Source organism: Oreochromis aureus, linkage group 4 (genome assembly GCF_013358895.1).
Source record: "Oreochromis aureus strain Israel breed Guangdong linkage group 4, ZZ_aureus, whole genome shotgun sequence".
Classification (NCBI taxonomy): Eukaryota; Metazoa; Chordata; class Actinopteri; order Cichliformes; family Cichlidae; genus Oreochromis; species Oreochromis aureus.
Genome location: NC_052945.1, coordinates 4,449,488 through 4,471,430, shown reverse-complemented (window position 1 = coordinate 4,471,430; position 21,943 = coordinate 4,449,488). Strand labels below are relative to the sequence as shown.

Genomic DNA, 21,943 nt, shown 5'->3' with positions numbered 1-21,943 from the left:
GTTTAATTAGGCATAGGTTTGACTAAAATAGCATTTTCCACCCACAATTAAAGAAAAATTATAGTCAGTTAGTCACTGCTGTTGTTCAATAGTCTCTCGAGTCACCTCCTATTATCCATAGTTGACTTTGGACAGAGCAGGAGAGGACGTCTTGTTTCTCTGCCAGAGCCCAGAAGTTGACTTAATGATAACTGCGCATTGTTATGCTCGGGTCATGAGGCTTTGTTGCCTGCTGATTTGAAAATGTCGAGGGAGATTACTCAGCCGTCTTTCTTAGAGAAACACAGTAACAAGTTCTTGATAGAAAATGTCCAAATTCAAGCTCTGACAAACAACACAAAGAAACCTTTTCAGCAAATCAATTATAGATTCAATTTAAGCTAGAGTGTTGGCTTTCTCCTTTCAAAAGCTGGCACAGCAAGCTTTTAATATCCATATGGACTTTATAATACAGTATTGTGTTTGAAATGGACACAAAAATAACAAGAAATATCAGGATGCAGATTTTTTTTTAGTCTGTGCTTTGAAAAGTGAAGCAACATTTAGATTTATGCCATCGTACTGCTTTTCCATCCTAGCCATGGGGTGTACTTTCAAGTGGATCTGCTTAATGTCACCACTTCAATACGAGGGCTGGTGTCGAGAGTTTAGAGAGAGGACAATTAAACGAGGAGGCACGGCCTGCTGGGTGCTCAGTAGCATTTTCCCTCTTTTTATGATTTATTTATTTTCACCAACCATTTGGCACATAGAGCTGTTGTAATGATGTCTGCTGGAATAGACCTCAGAGGCTGGCAGCAGACATTCATGCTGACAGCCGTGACCACAAAGAAGTAGTGGAACATGGGATTAGCTTTATATTTGGCAAGGGCCTGCTCCTGAAAAGTGTGAGCGTCTCTCTTAATTTCCGGTGCTTCTCCAAAGTGGTTTAGACTCCTACCTCTGTGACTGAGGGAGGAATGTGAGCAGAATATTGAGCTGTTGGCAGACCTTTGCTGTTTGGTCTGTGACCTTCACCGAAACACAAGAAATGTGAGTGAGAGCTAAAGTTTTATTGATCACTTTTCTCGGAAAAAAAACAAGATGCAATTTATGCTAGTTACACATTTGGTGCTTGTGAGCGTTTGGGGCAGCGTGGTGCAGGGCGGTTGGTTTGACTTAACCTCTTCACATCCACCAGGACACAGGAGACCACATCTAGGGTTAGGGGGCGGAGTCTGGTTAATGTTCAAACCCTTTATATGAACCTTTTATCAGAAAACGTATAACAACAATATGGATTAGACTTCATTTGAAATGTAACAGCTCCAAGTTTCCATAAATTTGCCTATTTAGGATGTGGTTAAACACATTCTTATTCAAATCTAACCCTACACAGCTCACCTGTAACTTTGTAGATGTTCAAAGACAAATGAAAGGCATCTTGCAACAGTTCGACTCACTCACGTTTACATAAATCACTGAAATTGGAGGATTTTTGGTTTCAGTTCATTTCAACAAGACAACATATGCAATATTATACCTATCCTTTATATTAAAGTTGTTACATAAACAGTTTTGCTATTAGAGCTCTATCGTAACAACAGTAGGTGAGTTTAATTGCGGTGTTCCCCAAGGATCGATTCTTGGCCCTTTGTAATTACTATGGTCAAACTTGGTTTACCACAGTAATTATTTTTCCCAGTTAATTTAGAGGCTGTCTTCATTTTAAAGTCTGTAATATTCTGACTGTAAAATATGATCAAATTGGGTTGTGCATCTTTGACTGATTATTCTTGCTCCATTTTTTTCTCTTATTGGATCCTAAAAGATTCTACTTGTAACTTAATTTTAGGACTTTATTTTTACCAAGTACTTTTTTCCTTATTGAGTCTTCTTTGTAAATAACATTATAGATTTAATTAAAGAATTATGCAATAAAATTCCATATAAACAGTAATCACATTTATAACAGCTGCTCCTACAGTTTTGAAGAAGCTGTGTGAAACTTGCTTCCTTCACAATTTGCAGTTTTATACCTGATTAAAGTTGGGTCAGTTCCTGCAAACTATACAGGATGTGCTCCTGCTGCACGCAACGAGGTATCAACTGGGACAATGCAAAATCAGGTCGCCTCTGTCTGTGAAAACGAAACAGCTAAAGTGTGCTCATCCTGGAAGGGAAATGCTATTAATATACAGTATATCTCCCAAAGTCACAGAGTTATGGAAAAGTGGACTGTGTGGTTCCTTTAGGTTGACATTGACACAGTTAAATTGCCCTTTCATTTCCTCTAAGAAAGCGCACTGCTGGCACTCAGTGTCAGAGACAGACACTGAGCCTCCAAAAGTTGGAAGCAGAATTAGTGAAATATCACTTTTATTTTGCAGCTGCAAAGAAAAGACACTGATTTAACACTTTGCAAACAGGCCTCGAGCTTGAGTCCGGTACAAATAACACTCTGTATCGTGTGCATTGCTTTATTGACCACCTGACTCCCTCGTGATTGTGGATGTAATTAGGATTTCCTTTTCGCCTTGCCCCAAACCTCTGTGGCTCAAATTGAAGCTGCAGCTAAACAAATTAGGAAGAGCTAAGAAAAGAAAATGTTGGCAATTGGAAACGAGAACATATCAGTTCATGTTTTTAACATCACTGCGGTTTCCTTTCAGAGCCCTGGCTGACATTTTGAGACAACAAGGACCAGTTCCCATATCTCAGTATGAGCACGAAAACATCGCAGCGCTTGACGGGTCCCCCAAAGATGAGACACCGGTCAGAACCTTGAAGAATCATTACACACCTGTTCACACTAAGGCAGCAAACCATGGTAGGTGACACTGCTCTGCTTTTATTGGGATCAATAAGTCAGACTGTAAAATAGAGTGTGTGTGTGTGTGTGAAGGCCAAATAACTGGCTTTATGTATAGCTCTCACCCTACGTCCATTTACAAATCCAGCTTTACGATGTTGTGACGTGCGGGCGTTAAGCGGCGTAAACAGAGACCTCCTTTGCTCTCGTTAATCTGCCACAGCGTCCTGTGATTGGCATCCAGTGAAACAGATCCTTTTTCTTGAGTTGCTCTGTAGAGCCAGCATTTACGGCGGTGCATAAATGAAACGCAATCCTCTGTCTGAGTTCTTCTCTCCCTCATGCTAAGGTTGCATAAGCCTACTCAGCATTGGCTAAAAATTTAGACGTAAACTATTATCTTCTGCGGGATTACGCCACCTTTTTGTCCAGAGATAATTCTGGTGTAACGCTGTTCCTGCTACTTTTATCTGGTCGGTCTCCAGATCCCAGCTCCAGGGATCAGCTTGTTTGCTAAGTGCCCTAGTATGGTGTCCCAGATTCAGTAGTGTTATGTTTTACTCTGGTGTCATTCTGCCTTCACCATTTTCTCCATCAGCACCACCACCCAACATGAAGCAAAGTGTCAGAGGAGAGCTCATACTGACAGTACTGAGTAGCAGGATATCAGAACATGACTCATTTTCTGCTACAGAATGACTTGATTTCATTGGCATATATGATTGAAATGGAACTGCTCCAACAGACAGAAGCAACACGAGCCTATAAGTTTGTGTTTTACCAAAGAAAAGCAAACAAGAAAGAAAAGTAAGTCATTTCTTGCATAATCACCAACTCAGATGGTCGAAAATAATACAGTGTATGTTCTTTTCCATCATTTTCCTATAATTTGTAGCCATTTTGCTCTGCTTTGGGATTCAAAGGTGAACTTCATAAACTCTCAAAACAACAGCCGAGACCCAGGGGGATGTTTTCTGAGATATTGCCTTTGCTACTTGAAATTATAACTGGATTAGTGAGTGTTTCTTTAAAGTAATAAACTGCATTTTATTTGTCAAGGTTGAGCTAATACAATCACTTTCTGATGCTGTAGTAATTTGGCATATAAGCTGCAGCACTGGTTCAAAAAGTCGTGAAAGCCAGGAAGTTTGGGGAAATGGTGTCAGTTTATTGGCATTAATGCATTCTTTAAACATCACAACCAAGCCTGAGACTCTTACCTAAACCCTAAACGAATTCTAGGTTTAACCCCAACACCGACCCTTAACCCTCAAACAGGCAGAAGTGACGCCAAAGTAGCAGAAATGCATTAGGGGTAAGTTTAAAAGCTCATCCGTCTGGATAAAACATTGAAGCAGCTTTTAGAATAAGCTTCAGTGTCTGTTTGTGTGAGTACAAACACCGAGTAAGGACTAGTCTGTGTGTGATTCACAAAGTGACACATAACTTTCTTCAGTATATGGTAACACCCACAGAAAAGATGTTGGTAAATTATGAAACCCGTGTTTTATTACCCGGCTATTGTTTGCTGTGTGAACAGCAGACCTCCCAGTGAACGGGTGAATGGAGACCTTAAGGAGGATGACGGATGTTTAGGCTGAGATGGCAGAAATTTTGGACAGTGATGGGAATTTAAAATGAGGAAAACTGTCTCTGTTAAGTATTACAGTGTTAGTGGGAGCATTTACATGTTGTATTGCAATATATTATTATTACTATTGTTAAATATGTGGATTTGTGAGCCCACTCACCAAAAGAATGAGGAGAGTTTGTTGCTGCATGGCAGCATGCGGCTTTATTTTCATTATCATAATTACTGTTAGCTTTACAGAACATTATAAAGACAGATCAGTTTATGCATGAAACACACACTGCATTTGGTTTTCATTATATCGAGAAACTGAGGAAATGTACGTTTTTATGAGGGCAACAACAAAACACTGCAGTAATTTTAAAGTAGTAGAAAAAGGTCTGGGCTAAAGAGGACATGCTTATGTTTTAGTTCTATGTTTTTATCCTTGCACTCTATTAGAGCGATTTACATTTCATGTTTCTTCACTGGTCATCTGTTTCAAACAGTAGATGAACTCGAATTCCCTCTTCATCCTTTCCTTGACCTCATGGTGTTTACTATTTAAGCCAGCTATTTAAGCAGAAAAAGAAAGAAAGATGTCCATGATCCCACAGGTGCAGTAGTCTTTTGGCGGCCAGAAACCATCCTCTGGATCGCTGCAACAAATCAGAGTTAATGGGCAGAGAGAATGAAGACAGATTTGAATAGACTTCTGTGAAACACTGATATACAACCATGAAAGAGAATAAAATATACTCAGAAGAAGCTACACTCAGCGGATGGGCTCTAACAGTATGAAGCTCATTCTCTCTTCTTAATCTTTTTTTTATCACTTGTCTTTATATGTTGTGATTAAAAAATAGCCCTTCAAAGAATTATAAGCCTACAAGAGCCAAGTCATATCTCCCCCCCAAAAAAGGACAGCGTTAGAAAAAGAGGGAAAACTCATTAAAAGAGGTTTATGACGTGTAGCAAGAGTTGAGTTCTGGATGTGAACTCAAAACATCAGCAGTGCGTTATGTGCAAATCGCACTTGCTGTTCCGGAGGAGAAACTGTATTATAGCCTATCAAGATATGATGCTGATGGAGTGTGTCTTCTGGTGAGGATAGTACCCCTCCAGAACTGTCCCAGAGCGAGCATTATCACTTCAATTTCCTGGAGTTTTGTTCTCTACTCTCATTTTGTCCTCTAAAGTTTCTATGTTGCTGCGAAAATAGGCGACAAATGTCTTCCACACTTTCCACACGGAGAATGAAATCATCCTTTCAGGACACTCACAGCAACTTAGTTTTGATGGAAACAACTTTGGGCTGAAACTTTCAAAAGATGATGTCATTGCATCGGTTTGCTTGAAGAGTAGCAAAGATTTCTGTGTCTGTATTATATGTATTATACTTATACTCCGTTATTTTACTTGACATTTAAATATAATTGTATATGTGAAGGAACCCACTGTTGTAAATACAAAAGACATTAATCCTCTCCTTTAACAGCTTTCGCTCCCCCGAGAAAACGTTGCACCGCATTTTTAACCCTGGCTGGCGGGATTTGTTCACATTCAGCCACAAGAGCATTAGTGAGGCCAGCACTGATATGGGCTAATAAGGCCTGGCTCACTGTCAGCACTCCAAAGGTGGTGCATGGGACTGCTACCTGACAAAATTGTCAACACCTTGCACTCTGTTTCCATCTTCAGTCTGTTATTGCCTCCGCTCTCAGTGATGAGGGATTTCTGTAGGTGAGGGACATTTGATTTTTGCTCATATGGGTAATTGTACATCCTCCTGCAGGACTAATGAGCACAATCACTTTTTCAAACTAGAAACCTCAGTGTCAGGTCAAGATGCCAGATGAATCAGTTGTCCTGGTGAGCAGATTCAGAGGCTTTGAACAATGGAAGAGTAAACGTTTTCTGCATGCAGCTGGTTTTATGCTTCAATTTTGTTAAACTGCATGAGGAAAAAGACAAATGCTGCTCTGAATGAAGAGTTTGTTTTTGTCTGTTTATTTGTTTAATCAGGTGACTGATACCATTTTCATCTGTTTATATAGGACATAAATCTCTGCAACCAGCATGCAGTTAGATTAGCTTAGCAAACTGGGGGAAATAGTCTGTTTATTTCTGTCCAGTAGTAACAAAATCTGAAATTTCCCTAGAATTTTGTCCTAGAACTATTTGGAGCAAAACTGGAACGAGATAACAGCAAGAAGCTGGCTTGAAGACAAACATTAAAATTAGTGCATAATCTGTAGCAGTAACATATGTCCAAAGGATACAAAGTTAACCTTAGTTTTTGGCCAGAACACACCTTAAGGTAACTTTTTTTAAAACTTCCCAACAGCTGCAGTGCAGCTCAATATGTGGATGCCCTTTTATACTTCTGTATATTTCATGGAGGTGAAATGTCACACTTTTAGGTCCTGACACATTCCATCTCAGTTTCAGGAATAATTAACAGTTGTAAAAAATGAGGATACCACTATTTTTGGTATTGGAAGTGTAACAAATGTGTGGGAACCATTTTGCTTTGGTGACGCTCATATGGATGCTGCTGCTGTAAGTCACCCTTTAAAGCTAAATAACACTAAGCCAAACTATTTCAGGCTGGAGTTTCATAGAAATAGAGAGAGTCATACAGTGTTTTCCTCAAAGTTTGCAAACACATCAAATAGAAATAAAATAAAAAACCGAAGCGGCTTTAGGCTCAGGCTGCCTCAAGGGAGCAATTTATATCATGGTGAGTGTCTCCAGCTCATGGTTTTAGTGTTTTAGGTGTTTTCCTTTGAGTGTACAGAATTTATGAATCATCAACATTTCACCCTGTGAGAAAAACTAAACATAGCTATAGTACAGCATTCATATCTGCACAGAGAGAGCAGTATTAAAAATCAGGCACTAAATGGAGTGAAATATGCTACCTCCCATCCTCGGATATTTCCTGATTTCTTTCAAGGTCTCAAACTAACAGTGGTGGTCAAAGTGCGTCAGTAATCAGGCTTTAGTCATCCTCTGGGTTTGATAAAAGGAAACAAACGAGCTGTGTTGCCGAGGCTTCAGTGCCAAACTTCAGCGTGATGAAGACCAGGCCTAATGCTCCCACGTGTTTCTTCTCATTATGATAATTTGAAATGCTGTTCGATCTCGGCTTCCCCTGGCCCAAAGGTCTGAGTGATGTTATTGACTTTGAAGTGGCTCTTTGGAGAAATAGGCATTTAACTCTTTGCTAGTTAATGCAGAGAGGTGCGAACAGAGAGCAGAGAGAAGGAGGAGGAGAAGCAGTTTGATGAACCACCTCTATAATGTTTTTTAAAAAGGTTTTCATCTGTTAATTAATGCTGCAGTTTTTAATTTTCTTTTAGGCAGCTCAACACTGCCACAGTGCTAGCAGACACCTTGTGTTGCTCCTTTGTGTTCAGACCAGGCTCTCAGTTACACCCGTGTTCATCCTGATGAGGCGAAAATCACTGATTACAGTTTTTTTTTTTAACACAAATAGGATGTGCACATAAGACTTAACACTGGTCATTCTTATAAATACGTCTCCAAAAGTCTTAAAGACTTTAAATCATTCTGAATTATATAACAACCCAGTTCCCTCCTTTCTAAGGTGCCAAAACCTCTGCAGTTTTATCAAAGGGTTTCAGCTACTTCGAAAAAACGAAGGGCCACTGAAAAAGAGGAAATATGAAACCCTGAAATCTGCTGATTTCATTTCTGGCATCCTTAAGCAATGCATATTGACAAGCTAATCAACCCACCTGAGAGTCAGTTTTGCCAGTTTTGCCATTTTATCCCTGTTTAGTATTCTTGTCATCTGCGGCTGCTCTTCTATAAAATGGCAGAAACAGCTGGGAATTCACTGCAGACTCTCCTTAGTTCAGAAGCGCAGCCACACCAGCATTTTAAACGGTGAAATGTTTCGGTTAAATTCTTTCCAATAGAGCGGTTTCAATCAATGGATTTACCTGAGGGGGTCAAGTAAATTCAGGTGAGTTGAACTTTGGCGATGTTGCTCTGGTAGCCAATAGCAAACTGTCTTGAGAGCACTGATCTGTGAAGGACTGAGCGACTGACTCTGAAAAGTGTGTTTTGGCATTCGCCAGTCCAATTTATCTGACTTCAGCCATTTTAATTATCTCGAGTAACATTGTTCCCATTTTATCTACAAGTCTGGCTTGAAATAGTTTCACATAAATGTGATGTCAGTGAGACTCGGCTGTCATTGCTGTTCACAAAACAGAACCAGAATTCAAAAGTTGTTTTGGGGGTTTTTTTGTAGATGGCTCTCAAAATTAAATTACATTTTAAACTAAAGTAAGGTCTTTTAGTTCACATGCATGTACAAATATTAGAAAGCTTTCAAATATTTTACAATTTTTTTTGTTCTGTTTTTGCATCGATGTAATCTGCAGGATTTCTGTTGGCCAAGGTTTTCAACTTGTGAGTCTCATAATGTTATTTAGAGGAAAAATGAATGAGACTTCACAGCACACTTGCAGCTATGAATACTAAAAAGTCACCATTGTAACAATATGAATGTTTTGAATGCCAACTGGCCTAAGAAGTGCACAATAATCCATTTTTTTCCTTTACTTTTCATGTAACCTTTCATAATATTTGGAAAATCCGGGATATGGAGCAGCTGCTGCTCCAACAGTGACGACAAACTTGGAAAATAAACAAATGAGAAATATTTGAGCCTCAGAGTGTCAGGCACTTTGTGTATCTTCCTTAGGTCCACAGAACACTTACTGCAGGCGAAAGCGCATCAAACTTCCCCTTAAACTTTTTTGACCCTGTGCGACCCATATCCCATCATGGTATGACAGTTTGAACGGCACAAATCCGATATTTTCAAATCCGATCTGGGTCACTTTTGTATGTGGTACTGAATCCGATACATATCTGATGTTTTAGAAAGCGACTGCTGTTTGAACGGTCATGTCGCATTAAATCCGTCTTTTATGTCACTGACACAAGACAGACGCCAATTATCAGCATCGGAGAAGACAAACGAGATGGCGGCGGAAACTGGAGACGGAGCGAGTCAATGGACAGAAACTGAGGTTTTGGACTTGATTAGCATATGGGGAGAAATTGATAGACTGCTGCAACAACACCTACTAGCTCTGTAGCCGCCATTTTTACTTCCGTAAACAGAGCGTGTTGTGTGTGACGTCTTCTTTTGCGCATACGGGCCGCTTTGAGGGCCGTGAACCGTTCACACTAGAGCGCGTTTGCTGTCACGTTTTATTTGTAGTGTGAACAACCAGATAAAAAAATCAGATTTGATCAAAAAATCGGAATTGAGCATTAAGACCTGCAGTGTGAACGTAGCCTGAGATATTCACCAGTAGTGGATCGAACATATTAAGAGATCAGTAACAGCGGGGAAGGATTTACTTAACAGTAGTCAGTCTTAACATGATGATGCAACTGCCTTTTGAGTTGTGAAACAGATGATGTCAGCTTATCTGAGTCTGCATCACCAAGCCCGTGTCTCAACTTGAGGCACAGTACACAGCACGTCCTTTAAACTCTCAAATTTGTTGCTGAAATATTAATTTTCCACAATCTTTGTCTCACCAGGACATTACGGAAAAGAGAACCTGCGCAGCGGAGGCCAAGACATGCACAACTTCATCTCCTCTGGGTTTGTCACACTTGGACGTGGCCACTTGAAAGGTAGTCCATCCTCATTATCTGTTTTTCACTTCACAGTACAGTGAAGTGCAGAATAACAATCATTTCACTCACTGTGCCGTGCTGTCGAGCTCTTTCTGCCAAATGACTGTGTGCAGGACTGCGCAGTAAAAAAAAAGTCAAAGAATGTGACTTTTGTTTCAGCTCAGTGGAAACTGGATGCTACAATTCATAATGGCTTTAAGTGACATCTTGCAAAGTTCCCACACAGACACACATTTCTTATCTATGATTAAATCCACACTTCCAATGACAAAGTAACACTTTCCAACTCTGTAGGCAGCCAGTGTGAACGTAGCATGGCACAGTTGTAGATTTCCCTCCTATTGTCCTCTGAAATTCAAATAAATTAAAGGAGCATTAGATTAAGAATGGGCCATAAACAAGAGGCCTGTTGTGTTTTTATAGCGCAGCACTCCATAGACGAATCGGGGCAGATGTCCTGGCAGGGCGATCTGGACATCCCCATGTCCTACGGTATGTTCTCTAAATCTTCCATTTTCCAGCCACACAACCTGTTTTCTGCTCACACCTGATAAGAGAAGTTGCTCACACTTCACACACACACACAGATCAGTGGAGTGCCCTTGGCCGATAATCACAGCTCAGTCACCGGGTGTAGAGTGCCAGAGTTGTAATATTTTATTTATTCTATGGGAGGTGGTTCTCAGAGCCCATGTATTTCTGCTGGTGGCTGTTTGACAGCAGCTCTGAATGAATACACTGGTCGGCTTTATTTGAATGACCTCTATGCACAGGTGAGGATGTCAGACATTAACAGGGCTGCTTTGATGCTTATAAGTGAGAGTCTAGCCAGGGGTTAACACTTTTCAGCAGTCGGGAAGGTAAGTGAAAGGTTCACAGTTTGAAGGGTTTTTTTTGTTTTTCCTTCTTTTGTTGAGTCAACGTGTGATAGAATCTTATCTTTGGTCATAAACATGTGTTTAGTTGTTTTCACATGTGAATTCCTGGAGTATCAGGTTGAAACATCATCAGAACTGGCCCTTTCTCAGCTGTGTCACACAGCAGATGATCCTCTGTATCAGATGTTTTATTACTACTGGAAATACTGAATTTGCTTATGGCGATGAGTCGCGTGTCACCCACTTCCTGACTGTGAATTATCCAGAAAATTACCTGCTCTATTTGCACAAGGGAGCTGGGAGGGTGAAGTGTACTTAATGTCCAACGTGACTCATTTGGACATTTGGTTTCTGACACACAGCTCTGCTGGGTAACGTTTAGAGAAGATCGGGGCAGCAGGACGTGACGAGTGACTTTTATGTGACTTTGATCAGCAAAATACTTGTTTCTTTATCGTAAATGTCTTTAGTTTTATGTTCTATTATTGAATGTTGAATCTGCTATTGAATCCTTTCCGATTCTTAAACCTAAAATGTGTGGTTGTCTTTGAAATTCTCACTTTTAACATCATAACTGATCGAATTCTCAGGAGACCCCAATTCAGACCCATGAAGAACATTTTGTTGCAAGCTTGTCTTTTTAAGTGACAATGATGTACCAAGAGGTGTTTCTCCTTTAGAAAGAGTGGTGGCATGAGGACTGGTGATTGAACTGATGATTGTAACCTGACAGGTTTTGAGTCCCAGTGATAGAGAGCGACAGTCGCTCTGAGTGGAAGCTGTGCAGTCAAAATGGCTTTGTGAGATTAAAAAAAAAAAGTCTAGTGTCGTTGAAAAGGGGAGAACATTTCTGGATCATTCAGCTTCACACAACCTGAACGAGTTAAATTTGGACCAGTCGAGCTGACCAGCTCTCAGTCCTAACATGTCATCTGAGAAACCGCTGTAACTCGTCTCCGTTATGTCTGCACAGACTTTCTCACTGAGCTAAAACCAGCGAACAAGTGTGTCTCTGTCTGGAAAACCCTCACGTAGGTTACATTTGGATTATTGTAAAATTATTGATTGTTGTAAAAATACCCAGAAAAACTCAGTACTCAACATAAAGAAAAGCTCAAGAAAGGACTTCAAATTGCAAATTGTTTGCAACTTCTCTCTATGTATGTGAACATTTATCTCTGAACCTTAATATACATACTTACAAGATACGCTTTTTCAATAAAACCCAGATATAAAGATCAGAGATGACAATTAATCAATTTAAAAATTATCTTTTTAAATGTATTAATGACCACTGAATGTTTTATGTACAGGACTGTGTAAGAGGCTTGAGCCACCCCTCATTTCTTTATATTTTGCTAGAAAAATGGGAAATGTGTGCAGGATATTATTGTACATAAGTTTTTTCAACTTTTTTTAAGGACACATTGCACACTGTGCTGATACATCTCAGCTAATGACAAAATGCAATTTCATTCTTATGAAGCTGGATTGTTTTCTTTTGCAAAAAAACTGCAACAAATCATGTGTTTATGCATCGGGCTGTTAGCAACAATGTGGCTAAATATCTGTTTTGAAGTTGGTTCTTTGCTGTCTGTTATGTGTGAACTCAATACTATATCTTCCCTTCACTTAAGTGGCTTTTTAATGCTTGAATGTCTAATAGGCAAAAAACCCCAAACAAACAAACAGTCCACAGAATATTTTGGAAACACCTTCAGAAAGCCTGTAGCTCTCCTGCTGGAGAGCGCTAAAAAAGTACAACAACATCTGAATGCTGAAAGTGAAGCTAACAAGCGCATGCCAGTAAAGCAAATACTGAACAGCAGTTCTGAAAGCTGGAAACGTCAGCTTTCATGAACTGGATCAAACCCTTTAACTAAAGACTAACACTTCAGATGTTGTCTGAGGCAGCGACCCTCTCCTGACTGTACCTGTCACCCTCTCACTGCACCTATTAGCTGACACGCTTTAGCGGCCTGATGGCGGTAGCTGTCACTTCAAAGCGGAGGTCCTGTCAGCTTCCATCGTATGTGTCTTCGTTTAACAGCTGGCTGTCGGCAGGATCTCTCCCCCCCCCCCTCCCCGAACACACAGCTACTGTCAGGAGGAAGTAGACTGACAGATGTGCACGTGTCACAGCTGACGGCATCCTGCCCTGGCTCCAAATCTGCTCCAAAAACATTTTTTTATTTAATTTTTTTTAGCAAAGATCATCCACAGCGAACATCTGCACAGGTCAGCTGTTCCAGGCAGACATCAAGTCCTTAATTCTGGTTCATGTAAGAAGTGGAAAGTTCATTTACTCAAGTTCTGTTGCAGTCAGAGACCGTTTGGAGGAGTTTTACATATTTCATTCTTTACTTCCTCCCTTTTCTTTCTGTGCTCCTTACCTTCCTTTTCTTTCCACTCTTCCTAGATTGTCACGATGCATTCTCCATTACCTTTCTCCTTCCTTTATTTATCTTTTACTCCATTTATCATAGTTTTTGTCCTTCCTGCTTCACCTTCGATGGATCAGTTACCATTAAACACACCAGTGTTGTAGATACAAGGCTTTGGCCACATAGAGGAGGTTCAGTAACACATCAGTGAAAGAAGATCTATTTCATTAGAAGTCCATTTTCTATTCAGGTACATCCTGGGTGCGTTTATTGGCCTAAAAGGCTGGATGAGACATTCACATTCACTCCTTTAGACAAATATCTAAGCATGAATACTTTGACCTTACCCCCAATATTGTGTGTGTGTGTGTGTGTGTGTGTGTGTGTGTGTGTGTGTGTGTGTGTGTGTGTGTGTGTGTGTGTGTGTGTGTGTGTGTGTGTGTGTGTGTGTGTGTGTGTGTGTGTGTGTGTGTGTGTGTGTGTGTGTGTGTGTGTGTGTGTGTGTGTGTGTGTGTGTGTGTAGCATTGTTTTGTTTGTGTGGGGGTGCCACAGTGACAGGAACAGTACAAACAGTACAGATTTGAATGTACGTCAGTCCTACCAAGCTGTTAAACAAAGATCCAAATAATGTCATTAATATTCATGCACCTGTGATCTAACATGACTCTCTGAGCTTTGAGTGCATCCACAGAGACACACGAGCATCTCTGGTTTGCCTGCAGGAGTGCTCGGATCAGGTGGTAAAGTGACTAAGTGAGGCTGGATGGATTATATGTAGCGATGCTGCTTAACAGCTCCGGATATCAGTTAATATGGAAGTCAAGCAGATGCAAACAGCTGATGTTTCTAAATATTTTCACTGAATAAAACTGGTTGAGATGGCCCGTGTTTTGGTTTATCCAGCAGTGTGATTACTGTATTTGTTTTGTATAAGGGCTTCTTATGAAATAAGAAAGGGGGATAGCAGGGTGAGTGGTTGATTTTAAGGCCAAAAGTGACATCATTCAATTTATTTGACTTTTCCTATTTAACTCCATCACAATTACAAGAGGGTCTACTGTTAAATTGTTGATTTAGAAAAACTTCCTTTAGTAAAAACGCTTGTGCTGTCTTTTGCAAGTCAAGGAATGTCAGTTTAATCAAAGTAGCACAGATTTTAAGAGGTTTGTCTAAGAACATGTTCCCAAAGGAAAGGAAAATTCAAAATAAGATCTCTTCTTTGTTCAGCCTGTTTCTCTGAGTTTAATTTGACATCAAAATGACATTCAGAGCATTTTCCTTCTTTCTTTTATCTGAAATAATTAATCAGCAGCGCTTTAGATAACAGTAAGATTCAAAGAAAGCTTGAGTGGCTTGTGCATCAGTATCAGAAAGTTGACTCAGTGATGGAATTAAAGTCTCAGCTTTGTTCTCAGAGTTCTTAGATCTACATCTAAACTTCAGATTGTCATTGATGTGACACAAATCTGTCTATTCTGGTTGGTCCAGCACACTTTTTGGGGAGTTTTTATTGCTATTTCATTTTTTTTAAATGACTTTCTACCATCCATGGCTGGATGGATGTACAGGTGTTACACAAGTTAGCTACAGAGGTAGTTTCTTTAGCTGTGTCCTCAGTCAAACCTGTTCACACTGACTGTTGGATGGTTTTATGGACACAATTTCTAGGCAGAGCCAAGAGCCAAAAGGTCTCCCCTTTTGTGGCCTGAAGATCATCTCTTTTTGCTGCTGGTGTGGTCCTTCATCAGGCGCTGGCCTTTAGCGCTCACTGGGGTGGTTTGCAGTGTGAAGTGTGAAGCGCCAAGAATAAAAATTAGCAGCTCCAAGTCTGAGACCATTGTTCTCAGCTGGAAAAGGGTGGAGTGCCCACTCTGGGTTGGTAATTAGAGCAGAGACCCCAGGGCAGACCCATGACATGCCTGAGTGATTACCTCTCTCAGCTGGCTTGGGAAGGCCTCAGTGGCCCCCTGAAAGAGCTGGTGTAGGTGACAGGAAGTGGAGTTTCTGGGCATCTCTGGTTGGACTGCTGCCCCCACATCCTGGACCCAGATAAGCAGCAGAATATAGATGGATGGACTTCTTTCAAAAGTAGTTAAATGACTTTACCAATTATTACACATACATTCATTTTGCTGTAGTTTTAAATGTCTATTTTGAAACAGAGAACGTTGCTACCGTATTTTATTGTTGCGACGACAAAGAAAAGGATGCCGTAAGCAGCAAGAGTTTTCCTCCGGATGTTGACATGTAAAAACAATTAGCAATCATTTTCTACTAGTGAAGTAAAATCTGCAGCTTTTAAATAATGTTTAATGAAGTAAATCAGCCACAAAAGCCGTGCAGTAACACAATCCAGTCATGTTCGAGAAGCAGGAACTAAAATATGCTCGCTGCTGTTACCCGAATAGTTGTCGAGTCACTGTAACTCTGAGGCTAACGTGTAATATCTCTGAGGTTAAACAGTCCCAATGTGTGCATTTAGCGAACATCTCCCAGACATCTTGTGTACAAACATCCCCCTCGTCCTCGGGGCTTATTCATCTCTCTCCTTGCTTTCCCCGCCTGTGGCATCCACTGATGTGCATCCTGCTTAATTACTTTTTCATGAGTTGCTCCCTGTTTTCATCCTGAGGGAATTGTCTTCCCACCTCCCCAACCCCCCCACCCCGCCATCCCAATCCACTTAAGGTGACCTTGTCTTATTGGGACGCACTGCTGCAGCGCTCCCACCTCCCCTTGCTTTAATCCCTCCAGGCCTACAGTGTGTCTGTGCTTATGCATGTATGGGGCTGCGTAGCTGAGTGTGAGTGCAAATGGAGGGGTGTCAAATTGTGCCAAGTAGGTTTCACTTCCCAGTTTGCCTCCATTACCGAGTCCTTATATAGGCTCGTCTTTACAGATGCTTGTAGCGGCTGAAAATCTGAGCATGCAGTAACTGAAAACTTCAAACGTGAGAATCACTGATCAATAAAATCCTGTAAGGTGACATCAGCCAATTGCATACTCATGTTTATCAAACTAGACTATGACGCTTTATATTGATTCAAAGGGATCAGTGGTGAGTCAAGCTCCTTCTGGATCCAGTGACGGCTCCCTGCTGCTGCTGCTTGAAATCCTTTCTAAAGTTTCCAACTTTATCTGGAAAGAAAAGGATGTGCATCAGCAACCGAGATTTTATTTGTTACAGAAGATCATTTCCAGAAGGATTGCGTTCCCCCCTCAGTGTGCAGCCACCGTTTGTGATTGAAGCTGATAATGTTTAATTATTTTTGATATCTGATTCTAAATAAGCTTAATGCTTCCTTGACAGTCTTGGTACAAATATCCAGATATCACTGAGATTGTAGTCGTTGTGGAATGCGTCTTGAAAAAAAATGCATGAAATGGGGAATAAAAACTCCTCTAAAAGAAAAGAACTACAATTTTTTTGAGTCTAAAAGGGAGACCGATGGTCTAAAATACAGGTGTCGAACTCCAGGCCTCGAGGGCCGGTGTAGACGTGTCCTTGATCCAACACAGCTGATTTAAATGGCTAAATGACCTCCTCAACATGTCTTGAAGTTCTCCAGAGCACTGGTAACGAACTAATCATTTGATTCAGGTGTGCTGACCCAGGGTGAGATCTAAAACCTGCAGGACACCGGCCCTCGAGGCCTGGAGTTCGACACCCCGAAAACAAAGAATTAACAATGAAAGAAAGTCGCTTAGAGAATTTTGATTCCTCTGAAGCAAAATATTCTGTTAGTAATAGTTAATAAAGTCACTGTGTACAGTGTGTCCCATTCTACAGTCCAATATATGTCCCATTTAGCTGTACAGTATGTGTCCCATTTAACATATCCAGTGGATATGTTTCCCAGCAAACCTTCTGGCATTTACCCGTCCCAGAGGTCCTGCGTGGTGAAATAAGATGAACTGAAGGACCATCTGTATCTGCAGTTTGTCTTTTTCTTATAAATCTGCCTTTTTTCTTTTTGGTGCTTCTGGAAATGGAAATATTTTTCAACAGTAAATCTGTTTTGTTTTTCCCAGTGTGTACCGTTTCAGCTTCCTGCTAAAACCAAAACAGCCTTTTATTGCTCAACCAAGCCTTCAATTTTCTGGCAGATTTCACGCTCAGTGAAAGCGAGGGTCACAGGCACCAATCAAAATGTTGCTGGTATCATTTTTCGATAACTACTACAGTGTGCGTTGACACTAAACTCATAATGATAAGCAAAAGTGATGCTGCCTATTTACATAAAGCTGTCCAAATAACAACAACAAGAACATTTCATTCAGTACCGGCCTTCAGACTGGCGTGCAGGGTGGTAAAGAAAACAAGACTGTGCTCACGTTTTGGTAAATGAGTCAGCTTTTTATTAACTTTGCAGTTTTTTTTCATCAATCATTACATGCTCTGACCACAGTCTCTGCCACAATTAGTCTTTTCCCAACATTAACTTAATAGTGCATGCCTATGCTCTGTTGTTAGGAGGTTAACAAGCAACATTAATATCATAAAATTCAAGTTATGTGAATATAAATATTATTATCATGAAATTAAGTAACATATTATGCCTATATAAGCTGATGAATGTGCAAAAATGAGTCGTTTCAGCCCATAGGTAGGTGGTTGCTAGGCAACATGATGATGTCACCATGTCTGGCATAGATAAATATCTTCAGGAGCCCTAACATGTACCTGTGTTTATGTGTTTGGTTACTGAATTCCTCACCGTGTAGAGCGACATCATGGACAACAAGATCTAGTTTGTTACAGTAAGATTAAATTAATAATTTGTCTTGAAACAGTAAAAAGATAACTGCAAATTGTTTGACAACATGGCTAAACCTTTTCATAAGAGCTTCTGTTTCTTTCAACCTATTAATATGCTTCCTTCCAGTCTTCACATTTAACATTTTATAAAAGATACAAGATCTGAGATGTTCCACGGCCACTATATGTCACAGAGTTACTGAGCTTACAGAGCTACAGGACTTCTATTACAAGGGCAGGAAAGTCTGTGGTAGACCCGCTGTGTTCTGCCCACACAGACCAGTTCCCATCCCAACACTTATCTAAAACCAGCAGGGCTACCAGCAGCATCTGATGTATAGTCTTCGCAGGTGGTGAAACAGAGCATGGCAACGCTGCTGGTTTTCTATAGGAAATACGACTGTTTTGTTTTTCATCAAATCTCGTCTTCTACACACTTACTTACAAGCCACAGCTCATCTCCCAGCTGGTCACATCTATACAAATGGCAGACGTGGCGTGGGATTGAGGTGTAGACGGAGCATCAAACCTGCAGCATTAAGATGATCAGAGCATTCAAAAGGCTGAGACTCAAAGGCAAGGCATCACATCGGGCGGAATACAAGTGCCTTATCCCTGCAGCGTTCTGTCTGTCACTCAGTTGTAAATGTTTCATCCTGCTCTGCTTTACATATGAACCTAAACGCACAAATCTTGTAAAGGCAAACGGCGCTACTCCCACTATCAGACACCAGAAAAACTCTTTTTTCAGCATAGTAGGGTGGAATAAAATATTCAACATGATGTCAGGGTCATACGGCCTTTGCTGCGGTTGTTTACTGAGATGAGAGGAGCAGGTGGTAACAAGGTTAAATGGACTATTTTTGCATTGTGTATTTATGCAGAAAAATGAACCTGCTTTTATTCCAAAGAGTAATTGGTTTATTTGCATAATATTGCTGGGCCACCATGGGATTATATTGTCATAGAAACTCCATTTTTAAAAGAAGAGCCCATTAGAAACATTTGTCTGTGAGAGACACACTGTCAGCTATTATTTTAACTCCGTTTAAATGCACTATATTTACATGTTGGATTGAGAAATGAGGTGAAAGCTGCAGTCTTCTGCAGTTAATTTGGAGGTATGTCTATCTTAATTATTAACACTAATGTTTTTCTTAAAAGCATTTATGATCAATTTCAGTTTTTTTGATTGTCCTATATATTGTGTTTATTTCATCATTTCCCTGCGAATGTGTTGCTACGTTCTTCTTCGTGTACATTTCGCCCACACAGTCACCAGAATTTGTATTAGTGATAAAATTTGGTTCGAGTCACCAAGAAATATAAAATTAAGAATTTGGAAAAACACCACAGGCCTGGTTGTCGCTAGCCTACCAAAAACTTAAACGCTAAGACAGCTACAAGTCTCAGAGTTTTATGACCACTGGCATTGATGAAACACAAGATACAACTTAATGCAAGATGGTCAGTATAAGGGAGTGCTAAGCTTAATACAAGCCCATGATACAGTCATGTTAGGCCGCTGTCACACAGGCCTCGAGAGTGGTCGCTGACTGCCTGGCAACCACCTGTTGCTAGGGGAAAATGTGCATTTGAGTGGTTGCTGGCTGTTGCTAGGTGACACTAGTCACAGACAGACTGCAGACTGCCAGCAGCAGTTTGCATGGAAGATGCCAACTTATCTGCAAACACTCAGCAACTGCTCACTGAGTGAAAGTGAAACTGTGAAGAGTGTGACTCAAAAACCAGAAACAAAGATAAATGATTCAAAGCAGGGTCACCCTCTAGGCCTGTGTTACCGAAGCCTCATACATGTCTTCCACAACACTGCCCACTGGACCACAGTCTACATGGGGATATGAAATTATAAATATGTTGGTAAAAAACACTGTACACACAGACCACTAAAGCTCTAAAACGTATGCGAGAGAAGCTGTAGTTTGTAAACTTGCGTACCCTCAACAGTGTGATGCTGCAATGCAAAATTCCCTAAAACTTCATGTACAGAGTGCAAATCCAAATGTATGCAGATATCTGCATGTCGTTGCACCAAAATGCAAAAAAACGTTCACAAATATTTAGCAATAATAAACTTTAATAACTTAAAGCTCACTGGACTTATTCCAGTGCCTCTATACTAAAACCTTAAGTAGCTCACTTCTGGTGCAACTCTTAAAATCATTGATGTAAACCAGCCTCCAGATAAACCTGGTATGTGACCTTTTTGATCTGTAATAACCCATATGAGTGTTTCTGGGCAATTTTCAGGCAGGATCCAGTCTGTGATTGGTCTTTATCAAGTCATTTCAAGTCAGCACAGCATTTTCCTAAGCCGTAACTTTCTCAATGAGCGTGATTCCAAACAGCAGGGAGACGGTGCCGTCTCCGTGCAGAGATCTGCGGCTGCCAAATGCACAATATGAATTGATTTGTCTCCTTATCTCGCCTGTCCATTAAATAGGAGGCTAATGAACCTGATTAGAGTGGTTAGATGAAACTCACACTCGGAGAATCCCACAAGCCTTTCCAACCACATGGCCGAGAACTGAATATTGAGACTCATTCATGCATCCTGACACACACACAGATAGCCTCTTAACACCTCGTCTGATCCAGCCTCTCCTCATGAATTATGTAGCGCTTGTTTGTACACTGAAATAACATCTCGAGAGCTCACCAAATGGAAGGTCAACCCGAGCTCTCGCCGTATCTTTTCCTGACACCGTTTATCTGAAATTGGAAATATATATTGTCCTTTTTGATATCGAGGCTAGCGCATATCTGTCTGAACATATTTATGTATAACATTTTGTATATCCCTGTGAATTCTAATATCAGGTTTAGTATTCAATGTTTAAATTAAGAGTATGTAATTTTATAAGTGCAGAAAAAAGCCGAAGTAATGACTGAATGTGGGTAAAAGTTAGAGGTGAGAGATTCCTCCTCAGATAGTCATATTGCGTATTTTTCTTCAGACTGTGGGGTTTTGTTTAATTACAGATTTTCCCTACAAGTAAAAGATAAAAGGCAAAGGAAGGGAAATGTATTTACACAGAAGGGCTTTTTCAAAGTGCTTCACAAACATTTAAACAAACAAACAAAAAAATACAAGAACTGCCTCATACGGGAGGCTTTAAGAGTTTTATAAAAAATGTGAATCCAAATTTTAATGTAATCCCAAAGACATACGAGAGTGAAAAAAATGCCTTCCACAGGCACTTTCTGCAGTGCAGTGGTACTGGATTTCATCACACGCCTTTCTTTTATCAATACTGTGTGCTTTGAGTTTCTGCAAACATAAATCATTAGTTAACACAGTTCATTAACAGTCCCTAAAAGCTCAAATTAAACTTGATTTATCATGGCTTCCACTAATTTTCTATTCTATTTTGAAGTCTGAATCACGGAAAACTACCCTAGAGGAGAATCTAAATATGGAGCTGGAAAACAGGAGCCCTTTAAACGATTACTCCACGAATGCTGTGCTGCAGTTCCATCATATGAAGCAGCTCGCTATGACAGGATATGAACTCACATTCACTGCTCAGAGACAAAAACACCGACGGTAAAAGGTGATAAGGAGAAAAAAGGAGAGAAGAAAGCCGCAGGGCCCCCATGGTTGAAGTGGCACAAAGATGATCCGACAGTGGCTGAAGGACACGTGGCAGCAGGTGGGTGTGGAGGTCATATGGAAAGGTGGACACCCACTGGGGACAACAGGAAGGGAATGGCTGGTTATATTTGTAATAGTGGCAACAGAAGGAGAAGAAAGAGAAAGCTGGCTATGGTATTTATAAATTTGGGATTTTCACAAGAGACTAGAATCTTGTGAAAAAGGAATAGCGCTGATAAAAGTTATGATC

At 40.5% G+C, this 21,943-nt stretch overlaps 1 protein-coding gene across 1 annotated transcript in view; it reads left to right on the top strand.

Annotated features, from left to right (window-relative positions):
* LOC116314287 (protein shisa-6) overlaps positions 1-21,943 on the top strand; it is an 80,838-nt gene that overhangs the window by 3,304 nt on the left and 55,591 nt on the right. Inside the window, exons 2-4 of the mRNA XM_039610619.1 lie at positions 2,652-2,809; positions 9,957-10,052; positions 10,479-10,547. Of these exons, the coding sequence (XP_039466553.1) occupies positions 2,652-2,809; positions 9,957-10,052; positions 10,479-10,547 (323 nt within the window). The remainder of the gene's footprint in view (positions 1-2,651; positions 2,810-9,956; positions 10,053-10,478; positions 10,548-21,943) is intronic.